This window comes from Lathamus discolor, chromosome 2 (genome assembly GCF_037157495.1).
Source record: "Lathamus discolor isolate bLatDis1 chromosome 2, bLatDis1.hap1, whole genome shotgun sequence".
NCBI lineage: Eukaryota > Metazoa > Chordata > Aves > Psittaciformes > Psittacidae > Lathamus > Lathamus discolor.
This window is the reverse complement of record NC_088885.1, coordinates 133,670,718-133,694,803: the sequence shown is the minus strand read 5'-3', so window position 1 is coordinate 133,694,803 and position 24,086 is coordinate 133,670,718. Positions and strand designations below refer to the sequence as shown.

At 37.6% G+C, this 24,086-nt stretch overlaps 1 protein-coding gene across 1 annotated transcript in view; it reads left to right on the top strand.

Moving 5' to 3' along the window:
• MMP16 (matrix metallopeptidase 16) overlaps positions 1-24,086 on the top strand; it is a 193,736-nt gene that overhangs the window by 146,266 nt on the left and 23,384 nt on the right. The window contains exon 7 of the mRNA XM_065668539.1: positions 20,375-20,513. Within this exon, the coding sequence (XP_065524611.1) occupies positions 20,375-20,513 (139 nt within the window). The remainder of the gene's footprint in view (positions 1-20,374; positions 20,514-24,086) is intronic.

Here is a 24,086-nt window from a genome sequence, read left to right as displayed (position 1 = left end):
AACTGATTAAATATATTCCATTGGCAAGACAGTAGAAAAAAGCATTATAGACAGACAATAATTGCAAAACCTCACATCAAGGAATAATCTAAATTTACATGGAGGCATATCCAGTTTGGTACCACCAGCAAGTGTTATCATGTACTATTAACAATACATTTTAATTGGGGCTACATCCTAATGGAATCAAAGGGAGTAACTGCAGAAACACTTCAAGCACAAGGCTTAATTAAAATTTCTTGTTGTACAAAATTGTGTCCTTTCAACTAATTTAGGTAAACATTTGAGGAAACATTTGGAATGTCTTGTAGTGTAAGCTTTTTTAAGCTGTGGTGTTGATCAGTGTTAGAAATGCATGCTTAATCTTGATTTACAGCTAAAGCTTTATATACCAGAAATATTTGCATATTTTTAACTTCTTTGTTTCTTTTATTTTTTTCCATTGCAAGAGGTTTAGGGTCCACAATGCAGCAATTTCACCAGCATTTTATTTGTTCCTCTGAATTAGTTGTTTCCTATGCAAAACACTGCACCACTAAACAGTTGAGGCCTGAAATAATTTAGAACAACATCCATGTTTATAGTCAACAAATAGTGAAACACTATTCACACTATTGAAAATCTGTTGAAAAAAATATCAGAAAGTTATAGTATATTTAAATCCTACATTTTCTTCTTTTTTATAAGCTATAGCTTGAATATTTAATTTTAACTGTGCCTTCCTTGCCTACTGAGTGAAAACTTGAACCAATTGAAAGCAATGGGAAAAAAACATTGACTGTAACAGATTCAAGATTTCAGTTATTATTAAGTACCTTTGACACGACAGGGAGACCATCTATTTTGAGAAATATGTATGACGTAAAGTAACAGAAGAAACAGCAGATGAGCTTGTAATAGCAAGCATATGTGATCTAAAAAAAAATAAAAACAAAACAGTTTTCCTGTACAAAATCAAAATTTGATTGTCCGGTCTGTAAATCAAAATGAGACATGGATCATTTTAATTAATGATTTGAATATCTGTCCAGTGAGAATATCTTCACTGAGGAGAATAGACTGTACTAGGTCAAAGGTTATACTTGATAGTGACAGAGTTCAACCCTTTCCCATTCTCCCTAGCTGTTCACCAGCATTCTTCTGAATTTTGTCACAATGGAGCCTTGGCTGATGTTTTGAAGTAATAATCTGACCAGCTCTTTATAATACCCACAGTCATTTACTGCTTCAAGTTGTACATTCCCAGCTTATCTGTAATCAGATAATGTAATACGTAATTTACAATATTACATATTCATTTAGAAATTACTTCACTTTCTTCGTGATCTAATCTGAGTGACAGAGTGAGCAAAGAAAATCAAATATCTACCATTTTCATATTCGTGTTGTCATGACAGATACCACTGTTGGCTGCTTTTTGCTGGATACGCCACTCTTAATGGCCTGTTTTTATCTTTGGCCATTGATGTCAACCTCAGAGCTGAGTATCTCCTCAAATAGTGCTGTTCACTCAATGATTGCAGTGGGAAGTTCTATAGTCTTTTTCTAAGCCTGCCACTTACGGGGGGGGGGGAATTTACATAGCCTTGCACCATGCTACTCAAAGCTAGATTTGGTACCCAGGTTTTTTTGTTGTTGTTGTCAGCAAAATTTTGTAGATCACAAGCATTAAACTGAGATCAAACAGCATATATTAGTGCCTTAGCTTGCAGAAGCTTTAATCCAAAATCACCCCCGTACACTCACTTACAGAATTTCTTACATCATGTCTTCCCCTATTTCGTATGTTACCAGCTTATCAGAGTCTACTGCTTAATTCATATCCAGGAGGAAATACTAATGCTTTCTCACTGTTTCTTGCTCCCGCCTGTGGTTCTGACATGACTCATCAGGGCACTGCTTTTGGTGTCCTCAGAGAATTCATGTGCAGTGGGCGGGAGGCAGGGTAACTGGTTGGATGAGCACAGCATCTGCTTTTAGGATTGCACTGATTGCATCTGTGTTGCAAAACCATGAGATTTTGCTTCAGAGATTATGAAGCTTCAAGGGAGGGACATGATTCTTTTAGGTCTTCAGAGCGGTAACAAATATCAAGGTGAGAATTGCTGGTGCAGCTGCTTTCATGTATTGTACTTCTGTATGACACTTAGATTGCAATTACCATCAGCTCATGCAATGTCCTCACCCACTGATGTCCATCTTTATTTACATCTTATAGTGGTATTTAGTTAGGAACATTTTGCCCAGTTTTAATTTATTCTTTAAATGTTTTTTTCTTCTTTCTTGTGAATGCCTTCCTATTATTAGTCACAGAATCACAGAATCACAGGATCACAGAACCATAGAAACATAGAATGGTTTCAGTTGTAAGAGACCTGCAATGATCATCTAGTCCAACCCTCCTGCTATGGACAGGGACAAACATATGTATACGGAGAGAAACACAGATGTATATGAATTTATGGGTACAACAGAAATATGAAAATACAGGTGATATAGTGATGTCATGTAAATATTAACATAAATGTATCCCAATTGATTCTAGAGTAAACATATTACTACTTAAAGGAAATGAAATCTCTATTACACCTAGAAAAATATTTTGAGTACCAATTTCTGTTATCCCATAATATCAAGAACAGATTTTTGATAGTTGGTTTTAGCTAATCTTGGTGGATATAGTCTGTTACTTCCTCATTTTCACAAGCTTTTGGTCAACAAGAGTGAATGGTATTTTCGCCATGAAAAGAGACATCATAGAATCTTCCTATAGCAGGACACTATGTTAAATGACCTCTTAGACATACTGCAGTTCACAAGCCACAGGCTTACAGATGTAGGCAAACATTATATTTTACCGAGTGAATCCTTCTCTGCTCTATTGGAGTTTTCTAGTTTTCTTGGTTTGTTAGTAATATCTAGCTGGGTTAAAGAAACTAGAAACAAGTATTTATTAATCATTATTTCTCTGACTTCTTTCATTTTATTTCACTGCCTGCATCTAGAAATTTTGATGGAGGTCATCCCTTCTCTTGGATTGTAACTTTTGTTTATCTAGTCCAATAGCCTCTACTCCATGCTGATTTAATCTGTATATTTTGGGGTAAATATAGAGAAAGGGAGTTGAGTTTATCTTCCTTTTTGATTTTTAAGGAAGTGCCTGAGTCATTACAGAGAGCCTGATGACTCAGACGTTCTTGTAGTAGTTGTTAAAATAGTCTGCTTACCTCTCAGGCAGATGGTGAAGTATCATATTACAAGTGCTAAAAGATAAGGACAGACATGTGGAGAACACAGTTATTCTGATTTCATTAGAACAGTTGGTCTGTTTTGCTTGGACATAGATGAGTCTGTCCAGGACCATTTTCATATGTTTGTACGTCTGTTCCTTACAAATGTGGCATCAGCAATTTCAGAGTTAGGTGGTATAGTTGATCTTCTCCAGGAAGACTTCTGTTCTAAGGTCTCTGCTATTGTTGGTAAGGCAACATAAACATAATGCTAAAGGACATTGTAGAGCTGGGAAAAGAATCTTGAAAATACTTTTATGCTGATATCCTGTCTATTTCTAGGGAATTGCATGCTTTCAGATCCTCCTGACAATCTTTATAAAAGGAAAAGGGTAGTTCAGGGTTCTTAATATTCTTTTTTTGTTTTTTGTTTTTTGTTTCTTTTTAATGGAATGGTGAAAGAGGCTATAAAAGGTGGAAGAAAAGTGGAGAGTATGACATATAATGTCAGTAATGACTTGGAGAATGAAGGGAGTTGTAAAATTAGTATTACTGAGCTTTCAGATGGAATAGGCACTTACATTCTTGTCAGATTTAAACCAGCAAACTGTCATAGAAAGGCATTGGTTGTTTAGTTTCCCACAGAGTGCATCAAGAAGGGAATGTGTTAGTGTAATAGAGGTACCAAGAAGTAGGTGTTGGTAAATGGAAAAGGAGATTTAACTCCTTTGAACATTATGTTTATTGTATGTCCCATATTTCCAAGAACCGTGGTCACCTGTTGACACAACCTGTAAAATGCAGGCCTCTCAGACAGCCAATCTTCATTCCAGCTCGGTTTTACACTATTATTTGCAGAGACAGGGATAGCTGCTGCAAAGCAGATACCTTAACCTCATATTGTTATGCAACTACTTATTAAACCTTTTAACACCTTTTCATTTTTTAGCCATTACCTGCCTGTTTTCAAAGACAGATCTATCAAGAATCCCTTGTTTGAATTACATTAAAAGGACAGGCATGTGTATTACTGAAAATGTCATACTTTTTCCATTTGAGTCATCACTGTTAGAATATTTGAAGCTTAAATATAATATATACCTCAGCAGAACACTTTTTTCTCCATTCCAGGAGAATTTTTTTTTTTCATTTTTAATCACAAAGTTTTTCATTCTTTATAATTAAAAAAAAAAAAAAAAGCACATTATTTTTATATTTTCATGATGCAGAACATGCCATTGCTCCATGAACTCATGGAACTAATTGTCTTTTATGTGAATTCCTTATGGGTACAGGCAACAGAACTGGGTTCAAGGTATTTTACAGATGGCTTTTGTAGGCTGAAAGTGCAATCACTACTGAGAAAATAAACAGTCAATGGCTCTGTAAAGGCCTAATGTTCGTCCTGTGGATAAAGGGGTTTGTGCAAGTACTTCATGTGCATGTGCTGTTTGCTACAAAGCATTAAAGGGAATGTGAGCACTTCAGATATTCTTGGCTACACGCCTAGATTTGATGTCTTTGGAGGTCTTTATTGTGCCTCTTTTATGGCTGACTGTTTGTTTCTTCAGATTGGATCATCATCATGTGGCAATGGGAACATTTTATAAAGTTTCAGTAATTTTAGTTATTTGGACAAAATCAGAATGAATTGAAATGCTGAGTTCAGTTAGGAATACAGCAAGTGAGATAGTTTTGGGGTTTTGTTTTTTTGTTTGGGTTTGCTTTTGTTTTTAAAATCTAATGATTAGTTGGCAAAGCTAAAGCATTGATGACATGACTCTCATACCTGAGTTATTACCATTAATATGTTCTGGGACACATGAGAAAAGCAAAAGAACTGCGCAATCTTTTCTCCAGCTGCATCATAGTGCAAGGTCAGACTGTAGTCTGTGTAGCTGTCAGACTTGTAATCTGAATGGATACACTGGACAAGTTCTGATGTGAAAGATTTCCCAGGAGAGATAAAAACTCTTGGAAGTCTGTGATAGTGATACAGTACATGGTGATCTTCCATGTAAGGCAGAGACCAAATGACAGTGTTGTAAGAGGTCTCTACGATTGTTGAGTTTCATATATGATTTTGTCTCTAAATTGGAGAGACATCAATTTCATAGATGGACCATTCGGTGGTTAAAGAACTGGCTGGATGGCCACACACAAAGAGTTGTGGTCAATGGCTCAATGTCTAGCTGGAGACCAGTAACAAGTGATCTCCCTCAGGGATCGGTGTTGGGACCAGTCTTGTTCAACATCTTTGTCAGTGACATGGACAGTGGGATTGAGTGTGCCCCTAGCAACTTTTATGATGACACCAAGCTGTGTGGTTTGGTTGATGTGCTAGAGAGAAGGAATGCCATCCAGAGAGACCTTGACACACTTCTGAGGTGGGCTGATGCCAACCTTATGAAGTTTAACCATGCCAAGTGCAAGGTCCTACACCTGGGTCAGAGTAATTGCAGGCAGAGCTACAGGTTGGGCAGAAAAAAGATTCAGAGCAGCCCTGGAGAGAAGGACTTGGTGGTGTTGGTCGATGAGAAAATTAACATCAGCCAGCTTCAGTGTGTGCTTGCAGCCCAGAAAGCCAACCGTATCCTGGGCTGCATCAAAACTCTCATGGGTGACTTCAACCACCCTGACATCTGTTGCGACGATGGTACGGCCCGGCACAAGCAGTCCAGGAGGTTCCTCGATTGTGTGGAAGGCAACTTCTTTCTGCAAGTAGTAGAGGAGCCGACAATGAGAGGTGCCGTGCTTGACCTTGTGCTCACCAGCAGGGAAGGGCTTGTTGAGAATGTGATGCTCCAGGGTAGCCTTGGATGCAACGACCATGAGATGGTCAAGTTTGAGATCCTCAGGACAGTGAGAAGAGCGTGCAGCAAGCTCACTGCCCTGGACTTGAAAAGAGCAGACTTTGGCCTCTTCAGGAGCCTGCTTAGTAAGGTTCCATGGAATATAGCCCTGGAGGGCAGGGGGGCCCAAGACTGTTGGTTGATATTCAAGGATCACCTACTTCAAGCTCAGGAGTGCTGCATCCCAACTAGAAGGAAGTGCAGCAGGAGGGCCAGGAGACCTCCTTGGATGGATAAGGAGCTGCTGAGGAAAATTCAAAGGAAAAAAGAGGCTTATAAAAGGTGGAAGCAAGAACAGGTGGCCTGGGAAGAGTACATGGATGTTGTCTGGGAAGATAGGGACCAGGTTAGGAAATCTAAGGCCCAGTTAGAATTAAACTAGGCTAGGGACATTAAGGTTAACAGGAAGAGATTCTACAGGTACGTAGCAAATAAAAAACAGACTAGGGACAACATAGGCCCCCTGAGGAAGCTCTCGGGAGAACTGGCTACACAGGATTTGGAGAAGGCCAAGTTTCTTCATGACTTCTTTGCCTTGGTCTTCACTGGCAAAAGCTCCGACCGCACCACCCAAGTCTTGGAAGGCAGACGCAGGGACTGTGAGAATGAAGACCTTGGGCCCACTGTAGGAGAGGATCTGGTTCGAGACCATCCTAAAACTCTGAACATGCAGAAGTCCATGGGACCCGACGAAATCCATCCGCAGGTCCTGAAGGAGCTGGCGAATGAAGTTGCGAAGCCACTGGCCATCATATTTGAAAAATCATGGCAGTCAGGTGAAGTTCCCAATGACTGGAAAAAGGGAAATATAACCCCCATTTTCAAGAAGGGGAAAATGGATGACCTGGGGAACTACAGACCAATCAGTCTCACTTCTGTGCTTGGTAAAATCTTGGAGCACATTCTCCTGGAAGGCATGCTAAGGCACATGAAAAACAACAAGGTGCTTGGTGACAGCCAGCATGGCTTCACTAAGGGGAAATCCTGCCTGACCAATTTGGTTGCCTTCTGTAACGGGGCTACAGAACTGATGGACAAGGGTAGAGCAGTTGATGTCATCTACCTGGACCTGTGCAAAGTGTTCAACACTGTCCCACATGACATCCTTGTCTCTAAATTGGAGAGACATCAATTTGATGGATGGACCACTCTGTGGATAAAGAACTGGCTGGATGGCTGCACACAAAGAGTTGTGGTCAATGGCTTGATGTCCAGCTGGAGACCAGTAACGAGTGGTGTCCCTCAGGGATCAGTGTTGACACCGGTCTTGTTTAACATCTTCGTTGCTGACATGGACAGTGGGATTGAGTGCGCCCTTAGCAAGTTTTATGATAACACCAGACTGTGTGGTTTGGTTGATACACTGGAGGGAAGGGATGCCATCCAGAGGGACCTTGACAAGCTTGTGAGGTGGGCTGATGCCAACCTTATGAAGTTGAACCATGACAAGTACAAGGTCCTGCACCTGGGTGGGAGCAATCCCAGGCACAGCTACAGGTTGGCAGAGAAGAGATTCAGAGCAGCCCTGCGGAGAAAGACTTGGGAGTGCTGGTCAATGAGAAAATGAACATCAGCCGGCTTCAGTGTGTGCTTGCAGCCCAGAAAGCCAGCCGTATCCTGGGCTGCATCAAAAGAAGCATGACCAGCAGGTCGAAAGAGGTGATCCTGCCCCTCTACTCTGCTCTTGTGAGACCACACCTGAAGTATTGTGTGCAGTTCTGGTGTCCTCAACATAAAAAGGACATGGAACTGTTGGAACAAGTCCAGAGAAGGGCCACGAGGATGGTCAGGGGACTGGAGCACCTCTCGTATGAAGATAGGCTGAGAAAGCTGGGGCTGTTCAGCCTGGAGAAGAGAAGGCTGCGTGGAGACCTCATAGCAGCCTTCCAGTATTTGAAGGGCGACTATAATGATGCTGGGGAGGGACTCTTCATTAGGGACTATAGTGATAGGACAAGGGGTAACAGGTTCAATCTTAGACAGGGGAAGTTTAGATTGGACATAAGGAAGAAATTCTTTCCTGTTAGGTTGGTGAGGCACTAGAATAGGTTGCCCAGGGAGGTTGTGAATGCTCCAACCCTGGTGGTGTTCAAGGCCATGTTAGACAAAGCCTTGGGTGGGATGGTTTAGTATGAGGTGTCCCTGCCCATGGCAGGGGGATTGGAACTAGATGATCTTAAGGTCATTTCCAACCCTAACTTTTCTACGATTCTATTATTCTACGATATAAGATCTAGTGTCACCCAGACACTCATGATAATCAGAGGCTCTATAGCACATTTTAAATGTATTCTGCATAGTTCTGCACAGTTTTTGCTTGAACTGAAAATATTCCATAAATACTCACAGGTTTTGATTGCTTCAGAATAGTTTTGAAATATTAATGTATGCAAAGAAAATAAATGGTTAAATGCCATTGCTACTGTCCACACAGGCAAAATAGGGAGGATAGATAGATATGCATGAAAAATCTTTTAAAATGCTCACATAAAATTTGTTAATGAAGAAATTATAAAACACACATTTGAGTAAGACTGAAAGAACTAAAATAAAGGATCTAATTAAAGAATCATTTGATAATGAGAACAGAGCTGTAGCAAAATGAGGATACAATATTTCAAAATTAAATATTAACCAAATGTTCATCAAAGTGTTCTTAAATTCATTACTTCCATAGAGCACCAAAAACTAATGCCAGTCTTAAGAGATGTTTATTTCAGAATGAATTTTTTCATATGCAATAATTTAAATTTGCTAGTTTAAAATATAGAGAAGATTTTTAAAAAGCCAACTGTTTTCATCTGCACTGGAAAGGGCAACAGCAATCATATGCCCTATGCAGTGGAGATGAAAGTAAGTTAGTTGCCGCAGTTATTTACTGCACTCAGCTCAGCAGAGACAGGAAAGGAGCAGGGTTTTAAATCAAGACATGTCTGCTAAAGGATAACTATAGCCATGGTTGTGAATACTTCTGCCAGTAGGCTATGTTCACAATATTCATTTAAAGAGGTCATTTCTCTGACAGTTCTCTCTGAATTACACAAAGCATGTGTCCTTAAAAAAATAATAATTAAAAAAAAATATTAATTGGCCTCTTTGGGCATTTTTCTTAAGCCTAAGGTCTGTTTTTAAGAGCTGCTTTTCTTTGTGTGTGTGTGTTTGTATTATGCATGCAGTATTCAAGGAAGCACACAGAGTATTTGGATAAACTAATAGCCAAGCAAATAGATGTCCAAAGACATTTCTGCAGGGAAATGACCAAACTGCATAAGGCTGGTCATTGGCTTATTCATTGGCTGAATTGGGACATTGGCTGAATATCTTTTTACATTTTGTTTAGGAAGAGGTAATGTAAGTTCATAGTATTACGCACTTTTTTTTAATATTTGCCTTGTAATATGCAAGAAATTTAGCAAAATTTCAACTTATGATACCCAGAATAAACGTCACAGTTACATTCTAAAAACATTATTCCTTTTATGGTGATTTTAGACAAAACAGTACCTCTGAAATAGTTGAATAATGAATGTTGTCTTTCAAGATAGAAAAAAAATAGCACAGAAGATTGATTTGCAAAATCTAGTCTAAATATGAATGGGTGTTTTTCAAAGCTAGCTTAAGAACTGCAGAATTCTTGTAGAGCTTGTCAGACATTCAGTTTGTATACTGGAAATAAAATCAGAAATTCCTCAAATCTGCTACTAAATATGAAAGTGTTTTGAATTTTATAAAACCCCTCTGAGTAGGCAGCAGCAGCTTGGTAAAGTGGCTCAGCTTGTCCTAAGGGGAGTCTCTCGGAACCAGCTGGAACCAGCTGTGTCCAGCATGGGTACTTTGTTGAAATTACTACAAAAAGATAGGAGAGGTTTCAGAGCGATTACCAATGTTTTGGTCAATGAACCATACTTTAGAATTTGATCCTGAGCATAAAGGAGATATTTTTTGCTCCAGCTTCAGTCATCATTCGTCTGGCTACATCATGCCATCCTGGTGGTTCACATATCAGAGTCAGGCTTGAGATGATTCTGATTCTGATGATTTTCCCTGAGGAGAAGGAATGGGTGGGTGTTGGTGGATGAGAAGCTCAACATAAGCCACCTTCAGTGTGCACTCGCAGCCCAGAAAACCAACTGTATCCTGGGCTGCATCAAAAGGAGTGTGGCCAGTAGGCTGAGGGAGGTGATCGTGTCCTTCTCTCGTGAGACCCCACCTGCAGTACTAAGTTCAGGTCTGGGGCTCCCAACACAAGAGAGACATGGACCTGCTCAGGAAAGTCCAGAGGAGGGCCTTGAAGATGACCAGAAGGCTGGAGCACTTCTGCTATAAAGACAAGCTGAGACAGTTGGGCTTGTTTAGCCTGGAGAGGGCACAGGGGAGGCCTTAGAGCAGCTTCCAGTACCTAAAGGGGGTCTACAAGAAATCTGGAGACAAACTTTTGTCCCAGGACAAAAAAGACAGACTTTTGTCCCAGGAGACAGACTTTTGTCCCAGGACAACTTTTTACAAGGCTTTGTAGTGACAAGAGAAGGTGGAATAGTTTTAAACAGAGAGGGTAGATTTAGGTTGGATATTAGGAAGAAATTGTTCGCTGTGAGGGTGATGAGGCGCTGGCAAAGGTTGTCTAGAGAAACTGTGAATGTCCCATCTCTGGCAGTGTTCAAGGCCAGGCTGGATGGGGCTTTGAGCAACCTGGTTGAGTGGGAGGTGTCCTTGCCCATGGCAGGAGGGTTGGAACTAAATGATGTTTAAGGTCGCTTTCAACTCAAACTATTCTATGATTCTATGAGCAAGAGTGCATATTACAATTTTCTTGGATATAGTGTCCATGAAGGCAATCTATGCAACAATTTATAAATGAGGGGAAGAAAAAAAAGGTTTTGCTTCTGAAGAGGGTCAGAGTGTATATGGAGTTCCATAGCCCTGTGACTACTTTGGAAAAAGAAATTTTCTTTTCTATATTCTCCCTAATCTTTGAAGCCTTTCTGGATTACTGTAAGTGATTTTTAAAGAGCATAGCTATAGATTTCAGTGTGACCAATGAGAAAGAGTTTTGCATATATCTAAAATGAGCAGAAGAAGCTTGTCCGGTCAATAGTTAGGGCTCAGAATATGAAGCCAAGAATGTAAATTTTAACATAAACAGAGCCATTTTTGACCTTGAATAAATTATTTGAGATTGCTTTGTCAGTTACATAGAAAAAAAGGTAAGAATAAATAGTAGAAAAAATTATGCTACTCCTTAGCAAAGATTTCCTGGGTAAATTGCAGGATAATTTTTCCTCTTGAAACATATTTACACCAGTGAACTTTTCATGTCACTGGTTTAGCTGAAGACAGACACTTTAAAGCAGACTCAGTGTAGTACTACTCATAAACAATAAATGGGTAAGTTTACTAGGTTTTTACTTGCTCCTACTCTGAGTTACAGTAGTTAAATTCTTTTGCTCTTGGTGTTGGTTAGCAGTAACAGGAGTAAGATAATAAACAATGGCTTTCATTTGTCTGGAGGAATGCTTCATTATCTGATTAGATGGCAATAATAAATTGTAATTAACAGTGGTTAATAATTGTACCAAGAAAGTACATTCCTTGTTTAGGAATGTATGGAAGCAACAGAACTAGCAATAGAATTGTGATGTTTTGAATCCAGTGAGTTGCTCTCATCTCCAGTGAGGAGAGGATCAGGGGTCCAGGTTCTCAATATAGAAGGTGCTGAGTTTTTCCTAAGCAGTGTTAAATGATCTGGCTTCTCACAGTGGTTCTCAGACCACATTTTTCCCCTGTTACAACTGTGCCATTGTCTCAAATACATTAGGAAAGATTGTTTCTAGAAGTTCAAATAAGTCATCTTCAATGCATTATACATTTATCTGTTAATGAATGGATAACAGTCCTTTGTAGTTTTAAAGGAGCTTTTTTTGTTCTTAATGTTCTTATTACTAAGCTGAGCTAAAGTATTCTCTGTGTGTATAGAATAGCCCATTTAGCTAATTGTTTCCTAAAATGAGCTGGATTGATAGCATTCATAAAATATCTGATTCTAATCTCCCTAGAGCCAATTGTTTTCTGCTGTGGGATTAAGTAGGGAAGCTAATCTATAAATTTCCTTGCAAATTCTATATTAAAATTCTATATTGAAAAAAAAAAAAAAAGCAAAACAGAAAGAAAAAAACAAAACAGAAAAAAAAAACACAACAATCAGTCTCATTGCTGAATGATGCTAAGAATTTTTTCTATATTCAATTCCCCTAGATTGTATCTTCCTTCTTTCTGCTCCATGAAAATTATTTCACAGAAAGGTACTCAAAAGCATTTTATTCTTTTTTTCCTATTCTATACAGTGGTGTACCTTGACTTTAATGCTATAAATTTCAAATTTGGAATGCTGAAAATGGATTCCCCAAATGAGTAGGGAAAAAGCTTTTAATCCCACATGCTGCAGACCCAGTATTACCATACCTGAGATCACCTGTGGAATTAACAAGAGTGTCCTGGGTTTACCAGGAGTCGTTTTGCTCCTTCTTAGTAACTGGTGCAAGCTCTGTGTTTTGACTTCCAGCCTGGGCAGAGAGCTGATAACACCGATTGGTTTTAATTGTTGCTAAGTAATGTTTATTCTGGCCAAGGACTCTGTGAGTCTCATGCTCTGCTGGGGACGAGGGAGGCCGGGAGGAAGCAGAGACAGGACACCTGACCCAAACTAGCCAAAGAGGTATTCCATACCACAGCACGTCATGCCCAGAGAGGTAACTGGGAGTTACCCGGAAGGGCACGCTCTCTCTCTTCGGGGGGGGTCGAACTCGTTCGGCGGTGGTATCGTATTCTCTTGTTATTTTCTCTTATCAATATTATCATTGGTGGCAGCAGTAGTGGTTTGTGTTATACCTTAGTTACTGGGCTGTTCTTATCTCAACCCGTGGGAGTTACATTCTCCTGATTCTCCTCCCCATCCCTCCGGGAGTGGGGAGGGTCGGGGGGGGGGGGTGGTGAGTGGACAACCTGTGTGGGTTGGTTTAAACCACGACAAAGAGCTAGTAAAGTAGATGTGGAAAAGTGTCTCTTGAGATTAGATCAAGGTTTTTTAAAAGTATATTCCTGATTTGTTTTGATTTAGATACAATAAATATACCCCGCATTTCCAAAATTCAGGAAATTTCTTAATACTCCCATAAAGGTATGTCTTAGAGGAACCTCATTCTCTCCTGGATCAGTCTTGAAATGCAGGAGGTTCTGTCCTTTGGAAAGTTTCTCTGTACGTAACTGGAACTCTTCTTTGTAAGAGAATAATTTGAAGTTACTAAACAACTTAGTATATTATTTAGCACTGTTTTATTAGTTTGTTGTTTTCTTTTCCCCACAATGCAAAGATGGGGAAAAATCAGAAGGCTACTCATCTGTCTGAAGGTTTTAGTCTGCCATTCATGCTTTGCATGGGTGCTGGGTATGTTTAATCCGCTAACAAAGGCTTGATTTTGCACTTGGCCAGAGGTAGCTATGGAAGAAGACATGACCCAGTGTGATGTGTTCTGTCAACAAAATTAAACTACAGTATTAATTGGAATACATTATTTGATTAATGTTGATGTAGGTCAGTAGTTTTAGGTTTATTTGTCTTTTTTTTCTGGTGGTTTTTTGTTTGTTTGTTTGGGGGCTTTTCTGCAGGGTAGAGGGGAGGAGTTGGGAAGGAGGTAGGATTAAATAGGCCAAGCAGTGATCCAGCTATAGTAGAACTTCTCTCTCTAGCAGCTGTAGATACTAAGTTTTGAAGTTTTGCTTCTCATCACATCTTTTGGTGGATATCCTTCAGAGCACTGTATTTATATTTTAACATCAAGTTAGAGTTTCAGTACTGACAGAGAGAAATTCACACAGATATTTGCTGTACAACACAAGGGTAATAATTAATTACAGGGAGTTTCAGACACGTGTTTATAATTATAGTCAAAATATTATAATTAATAGTTGTGACTCGTACTTGTTTTTCACCTATCGCATTGTCTGTCTTAAATCTTTTACTGCCTTGTGCACCTACACTGAGTTTTAAAACCTTGTAAAACCAGCACAAAACCTAATTTCTGCTAAAGTCAGCTTAATCTGCATCTTCAAATAGTTACTTGAAAGGTTTCTAATTTTTAATTCTTTCTAGCTCTGTAGATTTGTTTAGAATACCTGTCACATTGGGCAGTCTTTCTGGATTTACTGGGTGTCATTTGGACTTCTGAATCAGAAGCATTATGGAATTTCAGATAGAGCTCATTACGTATAAAATAAAGGGCAGAGCTCTAGAGATTTTGTACCAAATTATTGTTTTATTGTTGGCAATAGTTGTTGGTCCAGAGACGAATGAGAAAATGAGGTGCTGAGAGAAGAAAGCTCCATTAATTTTGCACTAAAAACTCCACTAGTTTGTGTATTATGGATGAACTGAAATATCTGGAGATTGGTTTTAATTCTCCTACCCATCAATTGTGTCCCTTAAGGAACCTGAGAGATGTTTAAGGTGAGAATAAGTACTGAAATTGAAATTAATTATTCATAGGAATGCAGTTTTAAATGTTAATTTGAAAAAAAAAAAAAAAGATTACAGTAATGCTTTATCAGTATCTAAGTAGAAAAGTGTAAAAACTATGCATTATGATTATGATCCAGATTTTTTTATCCTAACGCACTCTTCTATTCAAAATTCTTCAACTTGTTAATAAAGAAGTGCTTTTATGAGGAAGGTATTTGCAATCATCATACACAGTGTACTATATTTTGGCCCCTCCACTGAGTTGCATGTATATGCACAGGGAAACTTACCTAGGGCATTTACTGACAGTGCAGAATGATTTATGCATTACCTATTGTTCAGTTTGTTTTCTCTAAAAAGCTTTATTGTCTTTTTTTCTCAGAAATATTCCATCTTCTAAACAAAACAAATTTTCTAACACTCTATTTGAGTGGCTGCTCCTGATTCTTTATCCCACTATTGTCCTTTATCCATAATAGTGTTTCTGAAACAGCTTGCAGTCTCTCTTTACTCAATGACCATTTTCTGATTCTTAGATATATTGCTCATTTTTCAATTTGTTTTTGAGGGCTTTTTTTTGTTTCAATTTCTCTTTTTGATCTGGGAATAGTTATCCAAGTTTATATCTATAATCATAATATTTAATGATCCATTATTACGCGAGATCTCAGCTGCACAGAAGCGATCCATGTCTGGAGATAGTGGGTAACCACAGATGCTTACAAAAAGGCATTCACTAGCCGACAAGGAAAAGCACTAAAAGCTGTGCATTCAAGCTATGTGTTTGTCAGGCTTGGAGTTGGAGTGCATGTGACAAGTCACATGTTCAACCTGTCCGCAGGAGTTAATGTGTTTTGGGAAAATAAAATACCTCAAAGTATATTTAACCAATATAGTGGGAAAGACAAACAGTTTTTCAATACATGGTGTTTCTCAAAAGAGACAAAACTGTGTTTATTCAGTATAATCAAATATACTGAGACATGTTGTGTCAGAGAAACAGTTTCAAGCTTTTTACTTCAAGTGTGAAAGAGCTTCCTTAGCGAGAATACACATTATCTTGGACTATTCCTCTTCTGAATTTCAGTAATAGCTGAACTGTTTTGAAAACACCTTTTCAGTAATTGTACCTGTTTAACAAAATGCAGATGATAAAATTGCTGGTAAATATAACTTTGCTTTAAGATAAATTTAAGTACATTTAGTTACATGTGCTGAAATGATCCATTCTTTCTGTAAGCAGAGCCTATCCCATCTGATACTTCAGAAAGCTCTTTATCTTGCTTTACAGGCACATGCTAGACTTTCTTAACTTGATTTCCAGAATTTGAACTCTGGCATTCTAAAACTGTAGAGTCCAGTGTGTTCATAGGAAAGTCAATCAGGAAAATGAAGTTCACATACACAAATTATTCTTTCAACCTCTGCCAACGCTTACCTTGCCAATTGTATAAATGATCCAAACTTCCATTTCTGCTCTCAGTTATTTCCAGATATTTGCTGATTCTTGTTGATCTGGCTATCTCTAAAAATTCATTTATTGCCAAATCATGTGCCAACTTCTGTCTGTTTAAAATAGGACCATAAAAATGCTAAAATTGTACATTTCCAGAATTCTAGTTCTGTGAAAACCTGTAGGGCCCTGACTGATGAGCAATACCCCGTTGTGCATGGTTATTGCAATGACTTGTAAATCTACTGACAGCAGAGCAGGAAAATAAAGATTCCATCAACAGAAAAGAGAGCATGGTATGTTATATTCACAATTATGCTTCAGGATGGAATATAGACATTAAATGCAATGGCACAGGAAGATTTTTATTTCAAGTCATTTTAGATACCATTTCTATTGGAAGTATCTTTAAAATTACTACAGAAAAAGAGTGGGGATCTTCTATGATTGGTCTCAAGTGAAAAAGCTGGTGCTGATCCAGGATGGATATGTATAAACATACAGTAACACCCTGTTGAATAAATTTCTTTTCAGATACCTTAACTTATTTTTTTGTTGAAAGATTATGGATACATAGTATTGACATAACTCTCTCTCTCTCTCTTTCTCTTTCAAAACAAATTCCTGGGGTTACGCTGCATGAATCAAACACTCCAGGTTTGCTATAATTTTTTATTGTGAAGATTTTAATTGAGGTATAGCAGGGCAAATTATTGCTTTGTCAAGGACTTGGAGAAAAAAAGTTAAAAAGTCTCATTATTATGCTGCAAATAGCTAATACTAAATATAAAATGCATAGTTTGACATACAACTCAGTACCAAATCTGCAGAATTTAATTTTATTGGTCTTGTTATCAAAATGAATTAATGCAAATATGTTCCACAAATCACTAGGGCTGAAACATAACTCATTCTCAGTAAAAGGATCTTTGTTGACTTACTGATTTTACAGGTTTTGTCACACTGTGAAACCTGTGTTATTTACAGAGTCAGTATCTTTCAAGAATTCATATTTAGTCTCTTTGCTGAGGTCATTCCACTGACGTTTCAATATTATACCGGAAATCACTGTGATGGGATAGTACCACCACCAGCAGTGCAGCGCTGACCAAACTGAAATGACTGCTTGCTATTCTGGCCACATCACTTCTTACTCCTAGAAGTCTGTGGATTATGAAATACAGGCATGACTAATTTAAAGTGGGGTTTTTGTTGTTGCTGTTTTGATTTTGCTTTAAGTTAGTGGAATTGACTGAATATTTAACAATGTAGAAGATTACTCCTGTCACTGCAAATACTTCTCTTGAAGCACATTTAATGTGATTTGCAACATCTGCTTTGGTTTACTAGTTGAAAGTCGGGATTCATTAGCCTACCTAGAACTTTATAAGTTTTGTTTGTAGCACTGATGTCCAGACTTTCCAGAGTATACATGCTATATTGGGAAACTCATGAAAGCCTGAACATTTCATTTACCACCTTTGTTCAGTGAAGTGATTATGTGGGTACATATGTCTTTTTGTAATCACCTAAGTAGTAAGCCTTTGTTCAGCTTTAAAGATCTTGCTTATTTTGTACCCACAACTTCATCAGTGACCTTCTGAGTTGGTGGACACTTAATGAGAGCTGTATATACTCTGTCCTAAAACTGAACATTGTTTTCTAATAAGTGCTTTTGCAACCAAATTCAGACAAATAAAAAAGTTTTCTCTATCCTGGAGTGAAGAAAGACAAGATTGGAATATTCCATTGTACTCAAGATAGTAACAGATACTGCAAACAGATCTATGAGATATGTCGTGGCTTTTGAAGTTTTTATAGAAAAAAAGTGTGTGTGTGGGGGGAGACAGGGACAACAAGGATCTATTTGGCCTATTGAGACTTGTCACTACATCGTTCCTTCCTAAAGTAATTTCTAGATGGATGATGCATAAAAAAGTCTGACCTGAAAATCCATTTATCCATTTCAAGCGTTTATTACTGTTTAAATAAAAAACATACTTCCAAGTGTCTGCTCTGAGGATGTTCCCCTTGATTTTATAGAATCATAGAATAGTTAGGGTTGGAAATTACCTTAAGATCATCTAGTTCCAACCCCCCTGCCATGGACAGGGACACCTCACACTAAACCATCTCACCCAAGGCTTCGGCCAACCTGGCCTTGAACACTGCCAGGGATGGAGCACTCACAACCTCCCTGGGCAACCCATTCCCGTGCCTCACCACCCTAACAGGAAATAATTTCTTCCTTATGTCCAATCTAAACTTCCCCTGTTTAAGACTGAACCTGTTACCCCTTGTCCTGTCACTATAGTCCCTAATGAAGAGTCCCTCCCCAGCATCATTATTCCCCCTTCAGATACTAGAAGGCTGCTCTGAGGTCTCCACACAGACTTCTCTTCTCGAGGATGAACAGCCCCAACTTCCTCAGCCTATCTTAATATGAGAGGTGCTCCATCCTCGTGGCCCTCCTCTGGACTTGTTCCAGCAGTTCCATGTCCTTTTTACATTGAGGACACCAGACCTGTGCACAATACTCCAGGTGAGGTCTCATGAGAGCAGAGTAGAGGGGCAGGATCACCTCCTGCTGGTCACGCTGCTTTTGATGCAGCCCAGGATACGGTTGGCTTTCTGGGCTGCGAGCACACACTGAAGCTGGCCAATGTTCATTTTCTCATCAACCAGCACCCCCAAGTCCTTCTCCACAGGGAAGCCATCTTGTCTTATTTGCATTATTGCATTATCTGTTCCAGCATTCAGAACACATGCTTCAGTGAGGCCTTCCTAAATACTTGGATCTCTAAGGTGTATCTTCCCACGTTTGCCAGTTCTCTTACTGGAATTTTGTCAATCAATCCTAAAAAATTGCTTTGCTGACCTTCCTTAAATATTATAATACCATCTTTCAATAAAAAAAAAAACAAAACAAACCTGAAAATAGGAATCTAATCTATGTTACACTTGCAACGAAATAGCTAGACATGAAAAAATTAGGATTTTAGTAGTATTATTTCCAGACAATTGCAACTTTTTAACACAATATTTTGCAGGTTATGTAAGCTATTTCAACTTTTTTCTGGGACTGAAAACAACTCTTTCAATTTTAGACTCATTTATGCACGTGATTAAGATATATTTTTGTATGTATGTATCTTGAGCTGCTTTGTATTTGTATGGCTAATGCTTTTTGCAAAGATTTATAAATGTTGAGTCATTGGAAAGATATACAATTAGAGAGAGCTTTGATTTCAGGTTCGGAAAGATGATGAATACGGTTCATCAAAAGCCTGCTCAGACAAAGTATTAATCTTCTCTCTAAGCTGTGTCAGTTCCCAGATAGGAGCACAGATCTCTTTAGCTTGGCAAGCTGACCTATAGAGAAAGAAGGCTGAACTGCTGTGTAAACTGTGACATATCTGACAGAATAACACTTTATTAACGGGTTTTGTTTCATATAATACTAATGCTGTAAAAATGTGCTAATGTGTGTAAAAAGTTAAATTCTTGCTTACCCCATCCTTCATCTCTAAATATTAGATGAGCTGGAACTGTTGCTTTATAAGAGCTGGCGAGGTACAACCTTGTGTCACATACTAATTTCTAACTTTAACATTCCTCATTCCTCAATAACACAACTTCCGTATGGCTCTCACTTAAAGCAATAGAATATCCCACAGGGAGAAACCATTTTATATGTCAACAAACAAAGAGCGATTTACCACGACACTGGATTTAGCGCCTATAATTGGCTGCAGTATTAACCATTCTATTTAATATTACACGGACAGACTGCAAATCTTCACTAAAGTTATCATCAAAGTGTAGTTCTTATAAGACTGATGTAATAGGATTGAAGCTGTATTTATCAACCTTTCAGTATTAGCAGCCACTGCAAAAAAAATTGCTTGCAGAATTAGTTGATCTTCAAAGCCTGTCTGTAGTCCCATTACATTAGGCTTATACATATGCATATGGTTTAGTCTAAGAGCACTTGTAGTCAGTCCACAAATTTTAAGTTGGGCCCCTTGTAGGAATGATGCTGAGAAAGTTGCATCATCTCATACAACGTGCTGTATGTTCTGCTGAAGGCTATCTTCACCAAACACATAGTTCACATGGGTAGCTTATTTTCACCTCAGGGAACAACCAGTTTTGACATATTCTTGATGTGTGGATGTGACATGGATGCAAGCACAAATATGGTTATGCAAACAGCAAAAGATCATGCTATAAAAATGCTAGGATAGGTTGTTCAGTATTTTCAAGAGAGCAGCTGAACACATTTGAATGCTCAAAGTATAGTAAGAGATGTATATTCGGTTTCCAGGATCAGTGGTTTTGGCGAGTCAGAAACAACAAAGTGATGGATGGATACCCCATGCAGATTACCTACTTCTGGAGGGGACTGCCTCCCAGCATTGATGCAGTTTATGAAAACAGTGAGGGGAATTTTGTCTTCTTTAAAGGTAAGAAAACAAGAAAAGTTTGTGTAATACTTTCTGCTGTGATGATTTCTTGCAATGTCTTGCTTATTTTTACTAATGATTTGTAAATCATGTTGCAAATTGGTAGCTAAATGAAGACTATATGAGTTATCTCGTTTTGGAAACTAAAGCTTTAATTTATTATTACCCTTCAGAGTGTCAGATCATTTACATATTCAGTAAAAATTAAATTTGGAAGTATAAATAAGAGACATAGTAATGCAGTGATCTACTATGGAGTCCTTTTTGAGAAATGTGGATTAGGAAGCAAGAATGAAACCATAACCTTGTTTGTTTGCTTGCTTGTTTGTTTGTTTTTGTGATTCTCTTTGCTCTTCTTCCTTTTTACAAATGAAATCTGCATATATTTAAATGGTATCTCTGCTACATATATATATCATTTATTTCATCTGAGGACTGTGATGTTAGGATTTTCAGGTGGCACAAATAAGTCTATTTTTTAGATACATGTTTAGTAATTTTAAGGAAAAAAATGCAGAAAATGTGAGGATTAAATTGTTGCTAATTGTTCTTTTCAAAGTTTCAATCCCATCATCAGCTGCTCTTCAAAATGAGACTTCTTGAACATGCATCTAACTTAGGTTTAAAAGAAAATTATTCTGTCTGTTAAATAAATACCCATCTAGCAACAAAAGGGTGCAAACCATGTAGAATATGTTTTATAAGATAATGATTTAGAAGAAGAAAGAAAAAAACTGAATAGATATGTGAAAACTTATTCAGCTATTTAGTGTTGTGATTCATTTGTTAACTTATTACAAAAAAGTAAAATTTTTTTGAAGTTGTTATATAAAAATTAATTATATTTTACTAGTGGAATCATTAACAGGGAGATAGAAATAATATTTCATTCCTTACAGAAACATTATCATCTTGGGAATGCTGAATTGAAAATGTTTCATGACATCCAGAAACACTGCACAACTGTACAATACAGATGCAGTTTATGTTTTTACTAATAGGGAAATTGTATTTTTGTGTGGATATTAAGGGAAATTACATTCCATATAGAATATCTTTATTTATATGACTTCAATATAACATGTAATTTTAGTTCTCTCGCCATAAAATAAAATTCATATTGTAAACCCTGGGAAGTTGATAAGATCAGGAATCATGATCAAGGTACCTTCAGATTCCATCCCTCTGCTTGATTTTTGGTCCATGAGACATGGAAGTATATAAATATTATTCTGTAGATATTTCCTTGCTCATCACTGCTACATAGAACAAAGAAACTACCCTGTGCTTTGCAGACCTGTACCTTGATAATACTGAACTTCAGACAGAAATGGCCAAGCTTATTGTTCTACCAGCTTTCTTTTCCTTCCCAGTGACCTCAAAATATGTTTTATCATTATTTAGCTCTTCACCCAGTGCTGACAGGCTCCTGGTAGGTCTTAGAGTTGGTTGATTCAGTAGTCTCTAAATTATAGATAACAAAAAATAAAATAAAATAAAAGCATTTCTTTATTTTGTATCTGGGAAATTTAACAATTAGGATTAATCAAAGCAAACAGAGGCAGCAGGATTGTGCTCTTAGAAGTCAGAATATTATGTTATTTTCCTTCCTCATCATTCCCAGCTTATGCTCTCTGATTTCAAAACAGCTACTTTTGTGCTTTTTAGCTGATATGATATTTGGATTTTCTGTTGCAGGTATTTTTCCACCTCTGTCTGAAAGTCCTTAAATTATTTTTTTCAGTGACATCAGTATTGTCCCTTTGTTTACCAAGGTTAAAAATCCTGTATTTCCTTTTGCAATTTTTCTGATTTTTTTTTTTCTTTTCTGCCACTTCCTCTTCATGATTTCCTGTATCTACCTGAAGCTGTTTGTCTGTCCATGTAATTCATTTATTTTGCATTGCAACAGAATCAGTAGGTTCAGCCAAGTCTTTCATATGTGTGTGTGTCCCTGAAAATTCATGTTAACCAGGGGTCTCAGCTGCCTTGTGGAACATGACTGCAGAAGTATATATCAATATATTGTAGGTAACAATCACTGTCTTGTTTCTTCCATTCCCTCACAAAATGTCTTTCTGGAAAAAGGGTATATGTCTTCCTCCTAAAGGTACTAAAAATACACAAGTTGATTATTGCTAAGATGATGAGCGAGTAAAGTATGTTATCCAGGTAGTGTGCTTTACCGATCTAAAGCTGGTCAAGCCAAGTAAATTCTAGAAGGAGATTAAAATCTGAAGTCTAGCATACAGATGTGTTCATTTGCATCCACTATTCAGAGGAAAAGTAGAAAAAATGGAGTGAGCGCCATCACAGAGCTTGGGCTAGAATAATGTCACTGTGCACTCCTCTCAAAGAACATTTTCCACATCACTATTTTAAGACTGGTCAGTATTTGAGTGAAGACAGCATTTATCTGAGGATTTTTAAATAAAGATTCCAAAACTTCTTCTTAAGTTATCATTAACATCCAATGTCCTGAAAAGTATAGTGTCTTGAATCTTCAGTGTGTGCTGGGGAAACAGGTCAGTGTGTAGATATCCTCCTTTCAGGAAAGCCACTGCTTCTTCTGCAGATGCACAAAGGAAGGCTCCAGGCACACCTTCCATCTCCATTGTCCTCTTTCACTCACTTCGGAAGCTTTTTTGCTAGTGTGAAATTGCCTCCTATGACTAACTTGAGGAGCAGTGATTCTACTCTCTGAGGAAGGTGAAGAAAGGAGTAAGCCAATCTGCTGGTCTGCAGTTGCTACTAAGTAATTGCCACCTTGTTTCTCTTTACATGCCTACACTGTCATGAGTTTAGGATAAACAATATTCTGTTAGGCAGGTGACATTTTTAAGATGCACTCATGGTAGACCTTGTGAACAATCCTGGATTAATACATCCTGTTTATCTCTTTAGAAATCCACAAATCTCATTTATTTTCAATGATCTATGCTCTATTTGATTTGTTTAATCCTTGTCTTCAGGACAGCAAACATCAAATTTGAAACAATTAATTTAAATTATAGAACAGGTTTAGATCTTATTTAGATACTGGTTTTTTATCAGCATTAGACTTTTTTCTCCCTGTGTATATACAGTTCGATTCATGATACTAATAGACGTCTTTACAGTAGTATAAATAGAGATTGATAAATGTATAAAAATACATTTAACTTTTTTTCATAGGAGCTATGTTGTAAAATATGAACTATATACAGATGATACATGATGGCAGCTCTGGATAGTACATTTAGTTAGTAAACTTTGAAATTTTTAATGTTTCTGCTATGAGAAATGTAATTATTTTTAACTTGTGCTAATAAAATCTATCAGTATATTTATAACTATTTGACATTATTCAACTAAGAATACTTAAGAAACCAGTGAAATCATGCATAAAGTGTTAGATGTCTGTAGAAAGTCAAACTGAATTAATTTCAAGACTATTGGATGAAGTGTCTCTTTTGCTTTTAAAATTTCATTGGTTTAATTATTTTTTTCTGTTTTACCATTTTAACTTTTTTAAAAAATAGCAGTATTTATTTACAGAAGGGTAAACAATTGTAAAAATTCATCAGCTTGCTT